This window comes from Coregonus clupeaformis, chromosome 3 (genome assembly GCF_020615455.1).
Source record: "Coregonus clupeaformis isolate EN_2021a chromosome 3, ASM2061545v1, whole genome shotgun sequence".
NCBI lineage: Eukaryota > Metazoa > Chordata > Actinopteri > Salmoniformes > Salmonidae > Coregonus > Coregonus clupeaformis.
In genome coordinates this window covers 40,786,097-40,805,533 of record NC_059194.1, presented here as the reverse complement: position 1 = coordinate 40,805,533, position 19,437 = coordinate 40,786,097, and the positions used below count along the sequence as shown (strand labels likewise).

The 19,437-nt window shown below is 42.9% G+C and overlaps 1 protein-coding gene across 2 annotated transcripts; it reads right to left on the bottom strand.

The window, feature by feature from the left end:
* Positions 1–10,164: 10,164 nt before the first annotated feature.
* On the bottom strand, positions 10,165–14,594 carry LOC123482121 (mineralocorticoid receptor-like). Of its 2 annotated transcripts, none has more exons than XM_045208562.1 (2): positions 14,168–14,594; positions 10,165–12,138 (listed from the first exon to the last, which is right to left on the bottom strand). In XM_045208562.1, exon 2 carries the CDS (start codon positions 12,117–12,119, stop codon positions 10,200–10,202), a length of 1,920 nt encoding a protein of 639 aa, XP_045064497.1. In that variant the 5' UTR covers positions 12,120–12,138; positions 14,168–14,594; the 3' UTR covers positions 10,165–10,199. The 2 variants fall into 2 exon arrangements, with proteins under 2 accessions (XP_045064497.1, XP_045064499.1); XM_045208564.1 differs by having other exon boundaries at positions 14,260–14,594.
* Between the last annotated feature and the right edge of the window lie 4,843 nt (positions 14,595–19,437).

Here is a 19,437-nt window from a genome sequence, read left to right as displayed (position 1 = left end):
ATGCTAATTTGCATTAGTAAGATTTACTCTGCAACGGGTATTACTTGAATTTGCATCGAGAGGAGAAAACTCTGTTTTCTCTGTTTGTTTTCTTAGGCAAGACGGTGCTCTTGCAAGATAAATCTTTTTTGTGTGCTAAATGAGGTCAATCTCCTAAAAATCAGGAATAGCTCAAGAAGAATCATATGCATGGGCACCTGAAGCATGCAGGATAATTCTACTCTCTCAATTACCTTGCCAATGAATACATTACTCAAAGAAGAAGAAAACAGGTATTGTGTTGAGAATAATGTATAGTAACTATTCAAAAGTAAAACTAGAACAACTTCATAGGTGTCTTTTGCGGCTGGAACCATAATCTCACAGTATGGGCCACTGTAACTAACAACACAACCACCCTAACCCCTTAAACCAGGGCAAGTTTGTATATAAAACATTGCTCCTATTGAAGCCGCGACAGAAACCCGCCTGCTTAACAGGGCTGAATCCAAATAAAAGCCAGCCTGTCTCCCTAACCGATTAGACTGAACCAAGCAGCTGAAACCAAGTGGCTGGTGGCAGCCGAAACAACAGCAGACAGTAAACAGGGAATGTCTGGCCTGTGCCAGGTACAGTGCAGTTAAACCAGGGCCAGGGGGTTGCCAGTCCTAGGGCAGTGCACTGTAGAGAAACATTGTGGGTCCACAGAGCCAATTGACAGGGAACACAATGGTTCCAGTGTATACTGATCCTCCATTTTGGATCTAGGTTGGATTCAGGTTGCCCCATAACCAGGTCTTCTCCTAAAAAGACACCAGGGTATTTGGACATGGCAGCCAGGGACACTCGTAAACAAGACATGGGAACAAATATCTCTCACCATTGCTGTATGAAAGTATCACTGTCGAGTAAAAAAAATTCAGTCTGCACAACATGGCTCCCATGCAAACAATACAACAGCCTGTAAGTCACACAAGTGTTGTAGGGCGCCAGAGCCACCCCAACATATACCTTCACACAACCTGTACACAATGGCTTTGGATCTGTTCTACATAACAGGGGCCATTGTGGGCCAATGTCATTGTCATTAGCACAAAGGCCCAGGCAATTACAGGATGATTATCTAACCCTATACCCTCCATCCCTACCTGCAATAGGCAGCCATTTTGATTCCTGATAAACAAGTTTACCCCTTTTAAAGTCTTGGTCACCCGATTGCGTCCGCGTCAGCTCTGCGTGGATGTCAACAAGTTCAACGTGATACAGTGTATTTTCTATGGACTGTCATCAGACCCCTAGAAGTCTCCTTTTACATTGGCTGGGTCACTGTATCAGAGATTGTCCCCAGGGCGCTACATTATCAGAGCCTGTCCCCAGGGCGCTACATACATGATAGCCTGAGTCATAACAAACTACCAGGGATTTCATGGGGTGGGTTTTTTGGGTGCAACTCAAGACCCGACAAAGCACAGAGCACACTGACTGACACAGTCCGTTGTTGTTTCCCATAGACCAGGTTAGAATATAAAGAGAAGCTCTGTGTGACAGTGTGCTACTACTAGGTCATATTTGATGCCATCACGTAGCCATAGCGACAGCCACTTTTGAAGATTTATTAGACATATTCTGAAAAGTACAGTGCGTGTGTGTACATGGGTGTGTGTATCCCCCCCTTCCCTCCCATCTAATTGAGCCAACTGGACTTTTTAACGGACCGCTTAAGCAGAACAATTTACATTTTTTGAAGTGTTTTCCTTAATGGCATCTATTTCCGCGTATGTCAGTGAGTCGAGTCCCGTCCTGTCCAGTGATGAGATAGCTGCTAGCTAGGCTAAGTAAACACAGCAGTTCAGGGCTTGAATACTTATGCAAACTCCAATTAAACATGAATGATGAATCGAGCCATGCCCTTATTTGGTCAGTAGAGCAGATCAGAATGCAGGGAGGAAGACAATGATGCACTGAGAAGGAGAGGAGGGATTCTACTCAAAGAAAACTAAAATGTAATATGGATCTCATTGCTTTTTATAGCTCGGATGAATGTGAATGATGTCCTTGTCCATCAAACCGATAGACATCAAATATTTGCTACCGTAAAATCTGTCCAGACTCTTGACACAATTAAGTTACCGTAATATCAAAATCCCACAATCGAATTCTTCTGTTATGAATCGTAGCCTACACCAACTTAAAAGGGCATTGTGGTAGCTCATAAACAGTCTTCTATATAAATCATAGGAGCCTCAGTGTCTTGATAACTCTTTCATTAACAAGGCCTGACACTATTCTCACCCATTTCACACAACTTTTATTGATAGAAACCAGGACAATCGTCACAATAATCCCATGCTTTGCATCGTAGTGGTAGAAGTATACAGTTACATTACCTTCGTACAGTATATAAAAGAGCTCAATGACGGAGAGGGACAAGCCTCTGTATGTCTGAGCACACACACTGTGCCTACTGCCTACAGTATGGCCCACAGTGGAAATTTGGCCAAGTTTCATCAAACCCTGTTTCAAGAAGAGGTTGAAATAAGGACAGGCATTCTGATCCCAGCAGTCCTTGCGAAAGGCAACCACACTTTTATTAGGGTGCCAAGCTGTGTGTGTGTGAATAGAAGGAGGGAGAGAGAAAGGGAACAGAAAGGGAGGGAGGGAGAGGGGGAGAGAAGGAAGAAGGTACAGCAAAAGAGAGAGTGAGACAGAGGAAAGTACAGTAGAAGAGGGAGTGAAGGGAAGGGAGGGAGGGAGGGAGGGAGGGAGGGAGGGAGGGAGGGAGGGAGGGAGGGAGGGGGGATGGAGGGAGGGGGAGAGGGAGAGAGGGGGAGGGAGGGAGGTACAGTCAGAGAGTGAACGAGAGAGAAAAGGGTGGAAAGGGAAGGAGGATTGTACAGTCAGAGAGAGAGAGGGGGAGATGCAGTAACAGAGAAAGAGAGGGGGAGGTAGGAAACGAGTAATTACCGCTTGTATGATCAATTCATTAGGTTATATCCTTCCTTTCTCCTCTCATCTTTTCATGACGAGAATCATGTTCAGTGTTTTTAACCAAGGCTTTGAATGTCATAATACAAAATTAATTTCATAAGACAACTGTAATAATTATTTTATTTTAGTCCATAGCTTCAAGTGATTCTTTTTGAGCTCATTTCTCTCATAATCCTTGCATTGATAATAATGACTGGTGTTTTTCCATATCACCCCTGTGATATCTCAAGTCTATGAGTAACTTCCCATCTGTTAGCTCTGATAATGTCGTTTGTAATAGTTCATTTCTCTTTTATCCCGCATTATACCGCACTCAACATAAAATAGTGTGTGTGTGTGTGTGTGTGTGTGTGTGTGTGTGTGTGTGTGTGTGTGTGTGTGTGTGTGTGTGTGTGTGTGTGTGACTTACTCACACACTATTTTATGTTGAGTGCGGTATAATGCGGGATAAAAGAGAAATTAACTATTACAAACGACATTATCAGAGCTAACAGATGGGAAGTTACTCATAGACTTGAGATATCACAGGGGTGATATGGAAAAACACCAGTCATTATTATTACACAAAGGTGAGGACCCGACATACGGTAGTTCTCATGTGACCACGTGGAATTAGCTAAGACTCTAATGTCTTTACCTCCTCAAGGGACACTGTCCTTGCTAGGGCAGGTAAAGACACCTGGGACATGCCCCCCAACACCCCTGTCTCACATCCACATCCCAAACGAGCAACTAACGCCCCTCACAGCCTCACAACCCACAATGCACCGGGGCCAGCCGTACCGAGCAGCACCACGAGGACGTGGATTTAATTAGATATTAGTATCCAGCCGCGTCTGAATTAATCAAATCAATGCCATCCATTAATTTAGTAGAAGAACATACAATTAAAGGCCTATTAGCGTTCTCTCAGGAGTACGCCCTTTCGTCCAGCCAGTAGAACATTGGGACTTGGCCCAGGTCCAGAGGCAAAGCCTTCTCTTTTCCTTTTTAACCGGCACTTCCTCTCCTCCACCTGACTCAATTCTACTCCTCTTCTCCAGGCTGGTGCCATAGAAATACAATAACTAAAATAGTAATAAATATGAAATATACATATAGTATAATTAAATTATATAGTACTATTAGAGTTACTAATTATATTTCTATGACTGGGGCTGCGTTACTTAACCAGCCAACTACAGCGTGCTGGCAGGCCTATTCTATAGGATATACACACAAACCATTGGCTCCAAGTTCAAGGGCAAAAAATTAACGTTGGCGTAACTTTAAATAAATGCTCTCTTTTATCCATAAGCATAAAATGTAGAGAAATAGGTTTTATTTTTTTATTTGTTGATTTAGACCCAGCCACCTACTAGGTACCTACAAGTGTACTGGGCCTTTTAGGTTGTATCTTAATTTGGTCCCCAGCCACATTGATTTAAACACTAACACCATTTCCATGACTTAATGGTGCATGACAGCATTTACAGTGCCTTGCAAAAGCATTCATCCCCCTTGGCGTTTTTCCTATTTTGTTGCATTACAACCTGTAATTTAAATAGATTTTTATTTGGATGTCATGTAATGGACATACACAAAATAGTCCAAATTGGTGAAATGAAAAAAATAACTTGTTAAAAGAAATTCTATAAAATAAATAACGGAAAAGTGGTGCATGATATGTAATCACCCCCTTTGCTATGAAGCCCCTAAATAAGATCTGGTGCAACCAATTACCTTCAGAAGTCACATAATTAGTTAAATAAAGTTCACCTGTGTGCAATCTAAGTGTCACATCTGTCACATGATCTCAGTATATATACACCTGTTCTGAAAGGCCCCAGAGTCTGCAACACCACTAAGCAAGGGGCACCACCAAGCAAGCGGCACCATGAAGACCAAGGAGCTATCCAAACAGGTCAGGGACAAAGTTGTGCAGAAGTACAGATCAGGGTTGGGTTATAAAAAAATATCCGAAACTTTGAACATCCCACGGAGCACCATTAAATCCATTATTAAAAAATTGAAATAATATGGCACCCCAACAAACCTGCCAAGAGAGGGCCGCCCACCAAAACTCACGGACCAGGCATGGAGGGCATTCATCAGAGAGGCAACAAAGAGACCTCTGTAGCTCAGCTGGTAGAGCACGGCGCTTGTAACGGCAAGGTAGTGGGTTCGATCCCCGGGACCACCCATACACAAAAATTTATGCACGCATGACTGTAAGTCACTTTGGATAAAAGCATCTGCTAAATGGCATATTATATTATAACCCTGAAGGAGCTGCAAAGCTCCACAGCGGAGATTGGAGTATTTGTCCATAGGACCACTTTAAGCCGTACACTCCACAGAGCTGGGCTTTACAGAAGAGTGGCCAGAAAAAAGCCATTGCTTAAAGAAAAAAATAAGCAAACACATTTGGTGTTCGCCAAAAGCCATGTGGGAGACTCCCCAAACATATGGAAGAAGGTACTCTGGTCAGATGAGGGGGGGGGTGAATAGTTATGCACGCTCAAGTTTTCTGTTTTTTTGTCTTATTTCTTGTTTGTTTCACAATTACAAATATTTTGCATCTTCAAAGTGGTAGGCATGTTGTGTAAATCAAATGATACAAACCCCTCAAAAATCAATTTGAATTCCAGGTTGTAAGGCAACAAAATAGGAAAAATGCCAAGGGGGGTGAATACTTTCACATGTCACTGTATATCTCAATTAAGGAGGTAGACTCAAAAGAGGATTTTAAGCTATTACATAGACTTTGAAGTAATACTGTACATCGGACTATAGGATCCCCTACAAGCTTTAAACAGTAAATACTTCTAGTGGATTCCCTACAAACATACAGTCGAATATCATCTTATTTAAGTAGAGCTGGGGAAAATCCTGTTCAAAATGTAAATCTCTGCACCGCATAAAGTTGGCCACCTGTTTCTCCCCAAGCACTGAAGCAAACCAGGCTCTGATGGAAAATAATTCTGGGCTAAGGAGATTCTTTTTCTCCCTCTCTTTTTTTCTCTCTTGAATTAAAGTTAAAACGCTTTCGCACTGAGTAATCCAGACTCCTCCGACGAACAGTCATTTTTAATTAAAAAACATTACCCTCATTTACTGAGGAAACCAAAGTGATGCCTGAAAAAAATACTAACTGTACAGGGATTTCTCTCTCGAGCTAGCACTCTCTCTCGATTTTCTCTCCTTCTCTCTCTCTCTGTCTCTCTCTCTCTTTCTCTCTCTTTCCCTCCTTCTCTCTCTCGCTCCCTCCCTGCCATCCAAGGCTTCAGTTGATCAAAGGAAGTTCCAGTTTCTTGCTGGTTTTTAACGGTTATGTAACTTTCTCCTGATGAAATACTGGCCTGGGTACAATACTAACCCATCCAGAGCTGGACTGGACCATAGAATTCCTGCAATTGGACTTTTTGGGGTTATGTGATCCTGGCAGGAAGTCCATCCAACTCACACTGCGGCAAAGCTTGGCTACTTGGAACGATTGTAAACGCCCTAAGAAAATGTAATTCATAGGTACCATAAACTTTGTCCACTGAGTGAAACAACATTTTTTTTTAAATTGATTAATCACATAAAAACAAGCATTCTCAGCACAGGAATATAATTAAATAAAGCAATATTTCTTAATCAAAGGCATATGGGTCTTCTGCAGTGCAGTATTGATTGAACCCCTCCTCTTGTGATGAGCTATATGTAGTTGGAATGAAGTGTTGTTTCTTTGAGAGCAGCAGGACTCTGGCTAGTCTTCCCCAGTGCGTGTTTGATTGAACCTCTCCTGTGAGGCGCTAAGTGTGTAGTTTCAAAGAGAGCGGCAGTTCCAGAGCTGTGTCTGTATCTGGCTCCCTGCCATACGGCCAGGCCAGGCTCAGGCCCACCTCTGACTGTCATCCTGCCTGTCATTAGGGGGCTAAGCTGGATCTCATTAGGCCTAGGGTGGCAGTGATCCCGTCAACATCACTTGAAGCTCTGGCTCCCACCATAGGGGAAGAGACAGGTTGTCTCCAAGGTAACGGCCAGGTCATTTGGGAGGAACTGCATGCCTTGTTATCTCACAGAAACCCACAGATACTGTATGCAGGCGCAGGGGCACACACACATACACACACACCAGTACACGTGTGTAAACACAAACACAAGTATAGTCATTCCACTGCACATAGACATCACCTCGCTCTCTGCCAATCAAACATCCGGCTATTCCTCTGTATCCAGTATTGATTTAAAACACAATGAAGTCAGGGGCGGGCCAACCGTTTAGGAAAAACCATTGAGTTCATTTGCTGCTCGTACCCTAGGGATAATCATTCTAACTGTTGAAAGAGAAATTGATTTATTCAAATCAGTATGGGGTCAAACTAGGCCAGATTTCTTGAAAGAGGGGGTTAGAGAGGGTTATACAAGCATAGTCAAGTATTTAGGTCATAAAGTACAGTAGAACATTTTTTTTTTTTAGGTTGTTACTGTCATGAGTTTGCATATGTCTTCTGTGTAACCATAGAAATTGAACTGACAGAATGGCATGTAAATCTGACTAATTCCCACCTGATCTTAACTAATTCTCTGGGCCCATATTCACAAAGAGTCTTTAGATTAGGAGAGCCAATCTAGGATCAGTTACGACTTTTAGATCATAATGAATAAAATGTTATGAACATTTTATAACCTGACCCTAGATTAGCACTCCTACTCTAAAATCACTTTTTGAATACATGCCCTAACCCCCTGTCACATACTCTACTGTACATCCTGAATGCCAAAAGAGCACTGACCATTCCATAGCCAAGTATGACAAGAATAGCCCTGATCAGACAGCCAGAACAACTGAATGAGTTGTAGCATGGTCTACTGATAGGAAGCGATGTGTTGGATTTAGTAAAGCTCCTGGTGTCCATATTACATTCAACTCAATGGGACAGGGACTGACCTCCTGGTCCAACATGACAGCCTCAGGACAAAGGCTGACATGATCATTGAACCATTTTTAACCAGACTGATGGGGCTATTGGTGCTATTTTGAGTGAGATTGGATAATTGTTGTAGATCTGTTTGTGAGTGCGTTCAAAAAAAAAGGGGTTGGGGAGAGAGAGAAAAATCATTAGTTGCGACCAATGATGAATATAAACCCTTGATTGCTGATGCTATGTATTGGCCATTGAGAGGCTTTGAAGTCACCGGTCGGCCATATTGGCACTCCCCCCAGTAGGAGCAGTCCGCCATAGGAATGAATGGAATTCTACAGTATTTCAATTAATGTTTTAAGGACAAGATTACATGTATTGAAGTATCTTTTGTTATAGTGGGGAAAGTAACATTAATAAGCTAAAAAATATATATACTTTTTTATGTTTAGCTCACATAATTTCATTTAAAATGATGCACTATGGTGTCTGTAATAGAATACATGTGGCAAAAACGAATGTAGACATTAATAAATGCATTTCTAAAGCTTCCAAAATATTTGTTACAACGATGAGGTAGTGCCAAGATGGAGGCACGGTGGTTTCAACACTGCACCCCCTATCAGTCAACTAGTGTATATATAAATCATTGGTTGCCCCGTGTAGCTCAGTTGGTAGAGCATGGCGCTTGCAACGCCAGGGTTGTGGGTTTGATTCCCACGGGGGGCCAGTATGAAAAAAATACAAATATGTATGCACTCACTAACTGTAAGTCGCTCTGGATAATGACTAAAATGTAAATGTTGCAACCACATTGGAACACATTGGCCAATTGGGCTAGTCTAGCAGTAGTAGGCGTAATCTTCTCTGCTTGTCTCTGGGCAAAAACAACAAACAAAAGCATTCCAAGCCAGGCGCCATTGCCCCAAATAATCAAATGTATTTCTCTTAGGGAAACATCTATCAAAGTTTTGTAAGTCAGGAGGGGATACCGTTTATGGCTTTGTTTAGTGCTTCCTGCACCGACTTGAGCTCGTAAAGATGCAATAATAAGTAGGACATTTACAGTGTGCCGTGTCGTGCATACGTTTACGGCTTCAGTGATCAGCTCAGATTTTATAACACCATTATTAGACATCCCCTCTGTGATATGATCAAAATAAAGAAATATATCACACCAAAAACAAATCCGAAACTCTCCAAATACCAGAGCCATAATCATATCTTCATATCTTTAAATTAACTGTAAACAAATAAACAAACTCCTTATGCAAGGAAGGAATGATTTATGTAACTCCTTCACATACTGAATTTGCAACAAAGTTGGACAATTTTTTTCCAATTTCCAGGTCGGTTTCATAGCTGTGAATCTTTTGTTTTATTAATCCTGGATCTTAATATCATAATGCTGTATTTAGCTTCACACTCAACTGGGACATCAGATAAACTGTCCGAACAACAACTGTGTCAAAGTTAGACGTTGCCAGATTGGCCGTTTTCCTGCATGTTTGTTTTTGTTTGGTGGCCGGGGCTCCGCCCTGCAAAGCAACTGTTTGTTTCCTATATCTGAGAACAAAAGCATGTGATCTATCATTCATAATAATTTATGACGTCGCCACATAATTGCCAGCTCAGGCTCGTAAAAATATATTTGCATTACACAAGGTCCTTTACGGACCTCTCAATAACAGTTCAATAAATTTTGTTTTTGTGCATACACATAGCTCTGATAAGAGAGCAAACTTTAGCCTCTATTAGATACAGTAGAGAATAGGTCCAGGGCAGCAGTGTGTGTTGCTATGTTGCTATCCCATGCTAATGCACTGTAACAATGACCTGGACCCCATCCCTTAGTTCCTGTTCTCCCAGCCAAGCCAACATCCCGCTGCTTTTCCCTTTCCCAAGCCTTGTTGTTATTAGTATTTTGGTAGTCCCCGACTCGGAGCAAACGCCCTTCTTTAACCCCTCGGGCCACATGGTCTTTAAGACAGACACACTGTCCCCTTCATTCATCCTGTCACACTGAAGTAAACAGACTCAGTTCGACTCAAAAGCTACACAGCAGGGAGCAACTCTCTGCACATGAGAGCACTTGGATTATACCACTGGGTGTGCTTTGTGCAGATGCTGTGGCCAATCCATCACGTCTTATAACAAGTCTAAAGTAACATAACAGTTTCTGAGCCAGCGCACTGTACTGGAGTTGTGCAGCAGCACTACAGTACCCACAATGCTGTTTGTTTTCTCCTTCAACTTTTCTATATTGAAGGTAACAAACATTTCTGAGCCAGCCAGCCGCTCTTACTGTCCTGGAGTTGTGCAGCAGCATCCATCTCTTTCTTACCTTGACATGCTGTCTGGCATGCAGCCATGACCTGGATAGCCCTCTCCTCTTGGACCCTGCGACATGCCGGGCCGAGATTTCCACGACTCCATTAACGCGGTAACAGGGGAAATTAGATTCAATAAGGGGTTTGTCCCATGATCCCTTGGGTCGTGCCGCGAGAAAGACATTGTCCCCTGTGCTCCGATCTGGTAGTGAAACGAGTGTCCGCCTGAATTAACGCCCACAATGGCCGACGTGGGCACAACGTTGTTGTTGTTCTCTTGGTAGTAGCTGCCATCGTTGTTCTCTTGTTTAACTTTAGACAGGAGGTTGTGGGGGAACACGCCGGCTTCGTAACTGCTATTCATCTCCGTGCCCGGAGGTCCCAAGATCCCAGAGAGACTGTATTCGTCAACATTGTCCCTCAGAGACAAGTAGGTGATCTCGGACGGACCTGACTGGAAGAGACCCATAGAGTGTTGCTGCTGCTGCTGCTCACTGTAGCACTGAGGATTCATGCATCCGCCGCCGTCTTTGTTTGGCTCACTCTTTATCTGTCTGATGAAAGGTGAGCCGTTGCCGGGGCAACCGGTGGCCTGGTTACACTTTGTGTTGTTGCTACCGTTACCCAGACACATGCTCCTATAGTCTGTGTCGGGTTCATTCTTGATGAACTTCACCATACCCATGTGGTCCAGGCCTACGTTGAACATCTCCCCGTCCACGCTCTCCACCTTGGGGAACTCAAACTTCTTGAAGTCCTGCTGGTCTCCTCGTCCCTCTGGACTGTTGGAGTCATTTTGGACCAGGCCCAATTCACTAGCAGGGCTGGACACGGCAAACCCACCCCCGCTGCCAGAGGGGTTCCTGGGGCTCGAGGACACCGCCATGGGGCCCCCGGTGGTCGGACTAGAGATAGACGATGAAGCCCTCGTGTTGTTGGTGCTGCCGGTGGGGCTGGATACAGACGATGACCTCATGTTGGTAGAGGTGCTGCATGACGGTGGGGAGCGCACGCTGCTCATGCTCTGGGGGCTGGAGATGGGCGACCGCATCACATTGAGGGGGCTAGTGAGCGGAGGCGACCCCACCGTGCTGGACCCTGCTGGGCTGCAGGTGGCCGAGTTCCTCCTGTGGACGTGGTTGTGGGCTAGAGCTGGGCCGGCAGCGTTCTGCTGGTTGACGAGGCTACTGATGGTTGAACAGGCGAATGGCCCCCCAAAGCAGGTGGGGCTGGTGGTGGACGAAACCAGGTTGTTGCTGCCTCCGGGGCTGGAGATGGAGCTGGGCGTCTGGGGGCTGCAGGACAGAGACAAGCCCAAGATGGCTGACCCTGCTGGGGTTCCAGATGAGCAGCAATCCCCTGGGGTGGAGCTGGGCTGATTCGGGAACCCCGTAGAAGGGGACTTCGTGGACGCAGCACACTGGCTGTCCTCGAGACAGGGGCGCCTGCAAACCCCCGCTGGGTACATCTTCCCCGGGCTACAATGACCCCCCTGTTGGCCGAAGCCGCCAAAGTCCGTGGCCTCCCTGGCCGCGTTCATATACAAGCCCATGGACTCAGCCACAGTTTTGGAGAGCTCCTTGGAGTCCATCATCTCTGGCTTCCTCCCATGGAGGGAACTGTTCAAGAGGGGGAGAACAAAAGGCTGGTGCTGGTTCTGGGTCAGTTTGAGAGTAGGCTGCTGCTCTAACTTCTTCTTCTCTTTGTTGTTATTGTTACTCTCCTTGCCGTCGGCTGTGTTGCTGCTGGGGGAGCAGCTGACGTTGACTATGTCCATCAGGACATCACTGTTGCTGTTCAGGTTCAGGCTGTCGGCCTCCTCGGCTTCGCTGCAGCAGTAGTCCATGGCACTGCTGGGGACATGGGACCATCTGTTCTTCTCCGTGTCCGTGGATCCTTCGAAGAAACTTGGGTATCTTTTGGTCTCCATCGCTGGGTCATTGATTCACCTGCAGGTTGGAGGAATACATTCATTCAATGAATGCTGTTTAAATATGAATTCAAAGTGGTAGGCAATTTTTTATGCATCATTCATATAGCATGCACAAGCCGCTGGAATCTCATATTGCCGTAGCTGAGAGCATACTACTGAATATAAAAACTGTAATTGAACACAAATATTTATTAAATCATGAACAGTGTAAAGTATTTATTCAATGGATGGGGATTTCATTAAGATTGACTTAAGTGTGTTTATATAGCAGGGAAATTAAACATCTACAGTATCCAAGTTAAGTATCCTTTTAAATCAGCAAGCATTTTCTCTGTCAATCAAGTCATATTAATTTCTGGAAATTCATTTAGACATTCCTCCTCACTTAGTCAACTGTTTATTTGCTTTGGCTTTTAAACTAAGAATCCCTGAGGGTGAAATTGTTATATATGGGAACTTTGTCTAAGGCGGTATGTCCCAAATGGCACCCTATTCCCTTTAAAGTGCACTACTTTTGACCAGGGCCTTATGGGGGAATAGGGTTCCATTTGGGACAGCCTAAGTCATGTTTGGAGACCTGAGAATGTCTCTAGGGGGGAAAAGTTAGAGCAGATGCACAGGGAGGCACAGTGCTAGGAGCTGAGCATGATCCATTCCCTCTGCATATTTGTTGAACCTATACACGTTTGATTTTACAGTGATTTAACACCAGCTAGAATTGTCAAGTTAATGTATTAAGTTATTATTATAGATTGTGTGTTGTCATGTCTGAGTAATAATCGTTCTATGACTCAATTTCCCATCACACCTTATCATACATAACAAGTTCCTTCTTATAATTTATTTATTTAGATGCATAACATTATAATAACTTCTGGGTTGCAGGAAAGGGTTAATTGCACTTACTGTACCATTAAATCGCCAAGTCAGTACAGTTTGACTTTAAAAAATACATGACGTAGTTTTATACTGTTCATTTCCTCCTCTTGGGCACTTCCATTGGATAGAGACAGACACAGCGTCACATAAACTTTTATCACGCCATTCACGGATTGGTCCGACTATTCTGTCACTCCGCTATTGGTTTTTCAGACACAACATAGCTGCGACATAACTTGAAATGGTATCTATCTTTGAGCGTCTTCTGGAAAACATATCACAACTTTCGAGAATAATTCAATGGGCAGTATTGACCCATGCTATCACATTTAGCCCTTTATATTATGGGTAATGTAATGTTGTTGTTCGTAAACTTATGCCCTCGTAAACTTATGTTTTAGCCTACTGTCAAAGTGAAGGACTAAAGAAAAACAATGCAATTTTGATTGAGCTGACCTAATTACGGGTTAGGCTATAATAAATGAGAACGCTTATGTGATAGGTTAGTTGTCGACGCACAAACTACAAAAACAGGTAGGCTACATGCCAGGTTGTAACGACAGATGAAGGAAGGCTATGCAACATTTGTGGCCAATCTGATCTACCAAAATGCACATCACAGTATTGACATTGATGCAACTGATCGAAGAGTGTGCAAAACTATTTCAAAAGTGCATTAATAGTTAGAATGCAGGTCATTTTAGACATCGTAGTTCTGCAATGACAGCGGAGCAAGCCATAGTCTTATCCATGATTTCTTATTGTAAAGAATTATTATCTGATGGAAATGTCACTGGAGAAAAAGTTCAAATTGTTATTAACTGATCTTTGAAAAGTCCTAAACAGTTTAGATTCCATAATAAATAAATGCGCCCAATAGCCTGCTGGGCGCAAATAAGTCAAATTATTATTATTATTAGGCTATTATTATTGTTTAGAAAGAAAGAGAAATAGAGCAGCCTTTAATTTTATTTATAGCCTATAGGTCACAATCTGTCTGAGCGGTCCCCCAGGATATAGTTCAAAGTTAAAGATTTCCTGTGGATAATTCAGGTGACATTTTAAAGTAATTCACATTTCGTTTAGGGAGTTGACAGATTAATCTAAGTATTATAATAACCACTAGTCTATTACCTACCTCGAGCTATATCATTATGCGCCCTTACCTTAATTACGACATTCAGATTTGTCAAGTGGCTGTGTTGCTGGGCAGCAATAATCCAGAAGAGAGATTAAAGACACGAAAACAAGCCTGTACCTTATTTCTTCTTCTTTACAATATCCCCCACTTGAGCTATTCTGTATTTTCTCTTGCCATACATCCACTAGTTTCAGTTCTGACAGCTCAACGCACCGAACAGTAGGTTTGGACTCTGAGCTGCGTAGCCTATATCACTCGTAATCCTCAACATCAAGACACTGCTTTGACACACCGATCGAGAGCGACATATAAATCGAACGCGTCAGATATTCTCACATTCGGACCATAATTCCGCAGATTTACGATTTTCTAGCCTTTCGATAGAATGACTGATAAAAACAGCGAAGGAGTCAGACAGACTTGCAGAGCGACGTCATTATGTGCACATGAACCCTCCTACTGCAACGAGTGCAATACAAACTCTGAAGGGGTGGCGGGGACGGGAGAGAGAGAGAGGGGGAGGGGAAGGAGGGGAGTGCGTTCGGTCACAGGCTCCTGAGCACAGGTACGCTATTGCGCTGGAATTAGGGCACCTTTACATTATGGTTGAGTGTCTCCGGCTGTTCCGGACAGACAGACATGGTTCAAATATTTAATACTCAAAATGCTTTTTGGATAGGAGGAGGCCGTCTCAAAGAGCGTTGAACGAGATGAAATAAACATGACAGCTGTCCAATTAATTTTTTAGATAGTGTAGAACAGAATAATAGAATGCAGTAGGCTATAAATAAGACATTTACTAATATGCCTAAATTCAACATGAATAAAATGCACAGTAGGCCTATTAATTTTGCAAAAAAACAAGTACATTATGCATATTATGCATCGTTTACCACTTTGAAATCTCAGTATTGCTCTTTGACAATTTCACTGTGCTTTGCAAGGCTGATATTTTGCACATGTATCTGTAGTAATGTGCCGGTGTGAGGTTATACTAACTGTATGCCTACTTGTTGTTTGAGTACTAAACAAAAACACCCACTGACCCTGAAGTCGATATATGTTAATAGCTGTCTGACATGAAGGACGTAGGCCTAATGAGGCTGTTACATCTTCCCCCTTGGCAGGAATAGGCTGCATATAATCAGCCTTTCTTAGTCAGAGATAGGTTATGAAGATAAATCCATAAAAAACTGTGTAGGTATTTAGTGCCTATGTAAAATAAGCATCAAATTAGCCTTAATGATAACATGTAGTGTTAATAATACATGATAATACACAAGTCTTGTTCAGATGATAAAACCATTCTGCTGTGTAGTGTTAACAGAGTGAAATCAAAACAGGATGCTGGTGCTTTCCCTGACTACGGCCTTTGATCTTAGATAGGGGTGACTAATAACCCATAATATATAAATACCAGCACACTGGACACGTCACTAAGTCATAGAGGTGAACTCAGTGATTTCTCTCGGCTTTATAGCCTATAAACAAACAGTGGAGAGATACAGTGGAGCTCTCAGTTTTAGGACAGTATGGCAACATGTTATGACTGGAGAAATTGTGTCCACAGGATGGCGCTATATTTCAGTTTCTGCTCTGGCACTCCAAATCTCATTAAAGTTGTCATGATAATGTGACATGTTTGCATCTTTGAGATAACATCCTCACTTTTGTATATTATTTTTGTAAGTATTGGTCTGGAACAAAAACCTGCACCCCTGTCATAGACATGCATTATCCATCTTAGTTGTAAGTCACTCTGGATAAGAGCGTCTGCTAAATGACGTAAATGTAAATGTAAATGTTAGTTGGGGGGCCCTGTTGCTTTTGAACAAACAACCCTACAGTTATACCCAGTGGGCTGAATTCAGTATCTCCTGATCTCAGTTCCGTTTCCCCTGAGCCAGACATAACCCTACAGTTATACCCAGTGGGCTGAATTCAGTATCCCCTGTTCCCAGTCGTGATTCCCCTGAGCCAGACATAACCCTACAGTTATACCCAGGGGGCTGAATTCAGTATCCCGTGATCCCAGTTCAGTATCCTCTGAGCCAGACATAACCCTACAGTTATACCCAGTGGGCTGAATTCAGTATCCCGTGATCCCACTTCAGTTTCCCCTGAGCCAGACATAACACAAATAAGATAATCGGTAGCTGGGAGTCAGTGGAGAGCAGTGGAGGATGTTAGGAGGAGCTATATAAGGACAGCTCATTGTAATTGCTGGAATGGAATTAATGAAACAGAGTCAAACGTGGTTTCCATATGTTTGATGTGTTTGGTACTGTTCCATTTATTCCATTCCAGCCATTACAATGAGCCGTCCTCATATAGCTCCTCCTACCAGCCTCCACTGAGAGAGAGAGTTGGGTGAAATACCACAGTGTGCCATCACAGCAGCAATATTTGTGACCTGTTGCCACAAGAAAAGAGCAACCAGTGAAGAACAAACACCATTGTAAATACAACCTATATTTATGTTTATTTATTTTCCCTTTTGTACTTTAACTATTTGCACATAATATGACATTTGAAATGTCTTTATTCTTTTGGAACGTTTGTGAGTGCAATGTTTACTGTAAAAAAAAATAATGTTTTATTGTTTATTTCACTTTTGTTTGTTATCTATTTCACTAGCTTTGGCAATGTAAACATATGTTTCCCATGCCAATAAAGCCCCTTAAATTGAATTTAAATGTAAATTGAATTGACAGAGAGAGAGAGAGAGAGAACTTCTCTATGGGATTAACAGGTTCATTTGGGGGCTGGAGAGAGGGCCATGACCAAGGTGAAGCTAGCTACAGTACATCTACCAGCAGACAGTGTTGAGAGAGAGACAGATTGACAGACAGAGCCCAACCTGCAGCATTGCCTTGCCCTGGTCTGCTCTGCTCTACTGGCTGTTAATCCTGCATGGTTGGGAACCTGCTTAAAAGAGCAGGAAATTTGTTCCCAAGGAGGAGATAACCACCACAGTTTCCCGCCTCCGCTCTGGCAGCCAGGCAGCTCTTCCTCATTTATCTCACAAAATGGCCGCCAATCAATCACTGCCTGCTATAGGTACAGACCAGATCATAAACATGTCTGTTTCGTGATGGGTTAAATTATTTACCTGGGCTTGACTTCTCTCTAGGGTATAGATCTTTAAAGGTTAGGTTGCTATATAATTCTGGCAACAAAAAAAATAGAATTTACAGCACTTGTAGATGTCAATACCCCCCCAAAAAAGTGAGTTTCTTCTTCTTATTATTTTTATTTATTTTTTATGAAACATGGCCTTTAAAGTTGTTGGCAAACTTTCACTATAAGGACTTCCCTTGTATAAATCAATGCATTTATATGATTTATGATTATCAAGATCTTACATAGTTTCTGGGAACTCACTTGCTTCAGGCACTAAACCTGATGTATTTTTTGAAGCGGGATTCAAACTAGCTGTGTCTAAATCTGCTCTAAGATTAAGGTCTGTTTACTACAGAAGGAAAGGAATCCTGCAGAAGCAGGAAATGTTCATTATTATGTGGATTATAATTAATATACATTTTTGTAGGGGTTGATACATTTTTCGTAAGGGAAAATCATTTCTGAAATTTAAAAGTGGAAATGACAAACTTCAGAAGCCTTTTTAAAGCTCATATACACTACAAGTTTTAATTTGCCTGCATTGCAGGAAAGTTCTCCAGCAACAGGGTGATCAAATTAACATCCAACATCTGTAGCGACAGGTAGTCGTCTTGGTTGAATGATACAGTGAGGGAAAAAAGTATTTGATCCCCTGCTGATTTTGTATGTTTGCCCACTGACAAAGAAATGATCAGTCTATAATTTTAATGGTAGGTTTATTTGAACAGTGAGAGACAGAATAACAAAAAAAAAATCCAGAAAAACGCATGTCAAAAATGTTATAAATTGATTTGCATTTTAATGAGGGAAATAAGTATTTGACCCCCTCTCAATCAGAAATATTTCTGGCTCACAGGTGTCTTTTATACAGGTAACGAGCTGAGATTAGGAGCACACTCTTAAAGGGAGTGCTCCTAATCTCAGCTTGTTACCTGTATAAAAGACACCTGTCCACAGAAGCAATCAATCAATCAGATTCCAAACTCTCCACCATGGCCAAGACCAAAGAGCTCTCCAAGGATGTCAGGGACAAGATTGTAGACCTACACAAGGCTGGAATGGGCTACAAGACCATCGCCAAGCAGCTTGGTGAGAAGGTGACAACAGTTGGTGCGATTATTCGCAAATGGAAGAAACACAAAATAACTGTCAATCTCCCTCGGCCTGGGGCTCCATGCAAGATCTCACCTCGTGGAGTTGCAATGATCATGGGAACGGTGAGGAATCAGCCCAGAACTACACAGGAGTATCTTGTCAATGGTCTCAAGGCAGCTGGGACCATAGTCACCAAGAAAACAATTGGTAACACACTACGCCGTGAAGGACTGAAATCCTGCAGTGCCCGCAAGGTCCCCCTGCTCAAGAAAGCACATATACATGCCCGTCTGAAGTTTGCCAATGAACATCTGAATGATTCAGAGGAGAACTGGGTGAAAGTGTTGTGGTCAGATGAGACCAAAATGGAGCTCTTTGGCATCAACTCAACTCGCCGTGTTTGGAGGAGGAGGAATGATGCCTATGACCCCAAGAACACCATCCCCACTGTCAAACATGGAGGTGGAAACATTATGCTTTGGGGGTGTTTTTCTGCTAAGGGGACAGGACAACTTCACCGCATCAAAGGGACGATGGACAGGGCCATGTACCGTCAAATCTTGGGTGAGAACCTCCTTCCCTCAGCCAGGGCATTGAAAATGGGTTGTGGATGGGTATTCCAGCATGACAATGACCCAAAACACACGGCTAAGGCAACAAAGGAGTGGCTCAAGAAGAAGCACATTAAGGTCTTGGAGTGGCCTAGCCAGTCTCCAGACCTTAATCCCATAGAAAATCTGTGGAGGGAGCTGAAGATTCGAGTTGCCAAACGTCAGCCTCGAAACCTTAATGACTTGGAGAAGATCTGCAAAGAGGAGTGGGACCAAATCCCTCCTGAGATGTGTGCAAACCTGGTGGCCAACTACAAGAAACGTCTGACCTCTGTGATTGCCAACAAGGGTTTTGCCACCAAGTACTATGTCATGTTTTGCAGAGGGGTCAGATACTTATTTCACTCATTAAAATGCAAATCAATTTATAACATTTTTGACATGCGTTTTTCTGGATTTTGTTGTTGTTATTCTGTCTCTCACTGTTCAAATAAACCTACAATTAAAATTATAGACTGATCATGTC

Excerpts from the sequence above, each read along its gene's own strand:
- LOC123482121 (XM_045208562.1), bottom strand. The coding sequence starts at position 12,119 with ATGGAGACCAAAAGATACCCAAGTTTCTTCGAAGGATCCACGGACACG.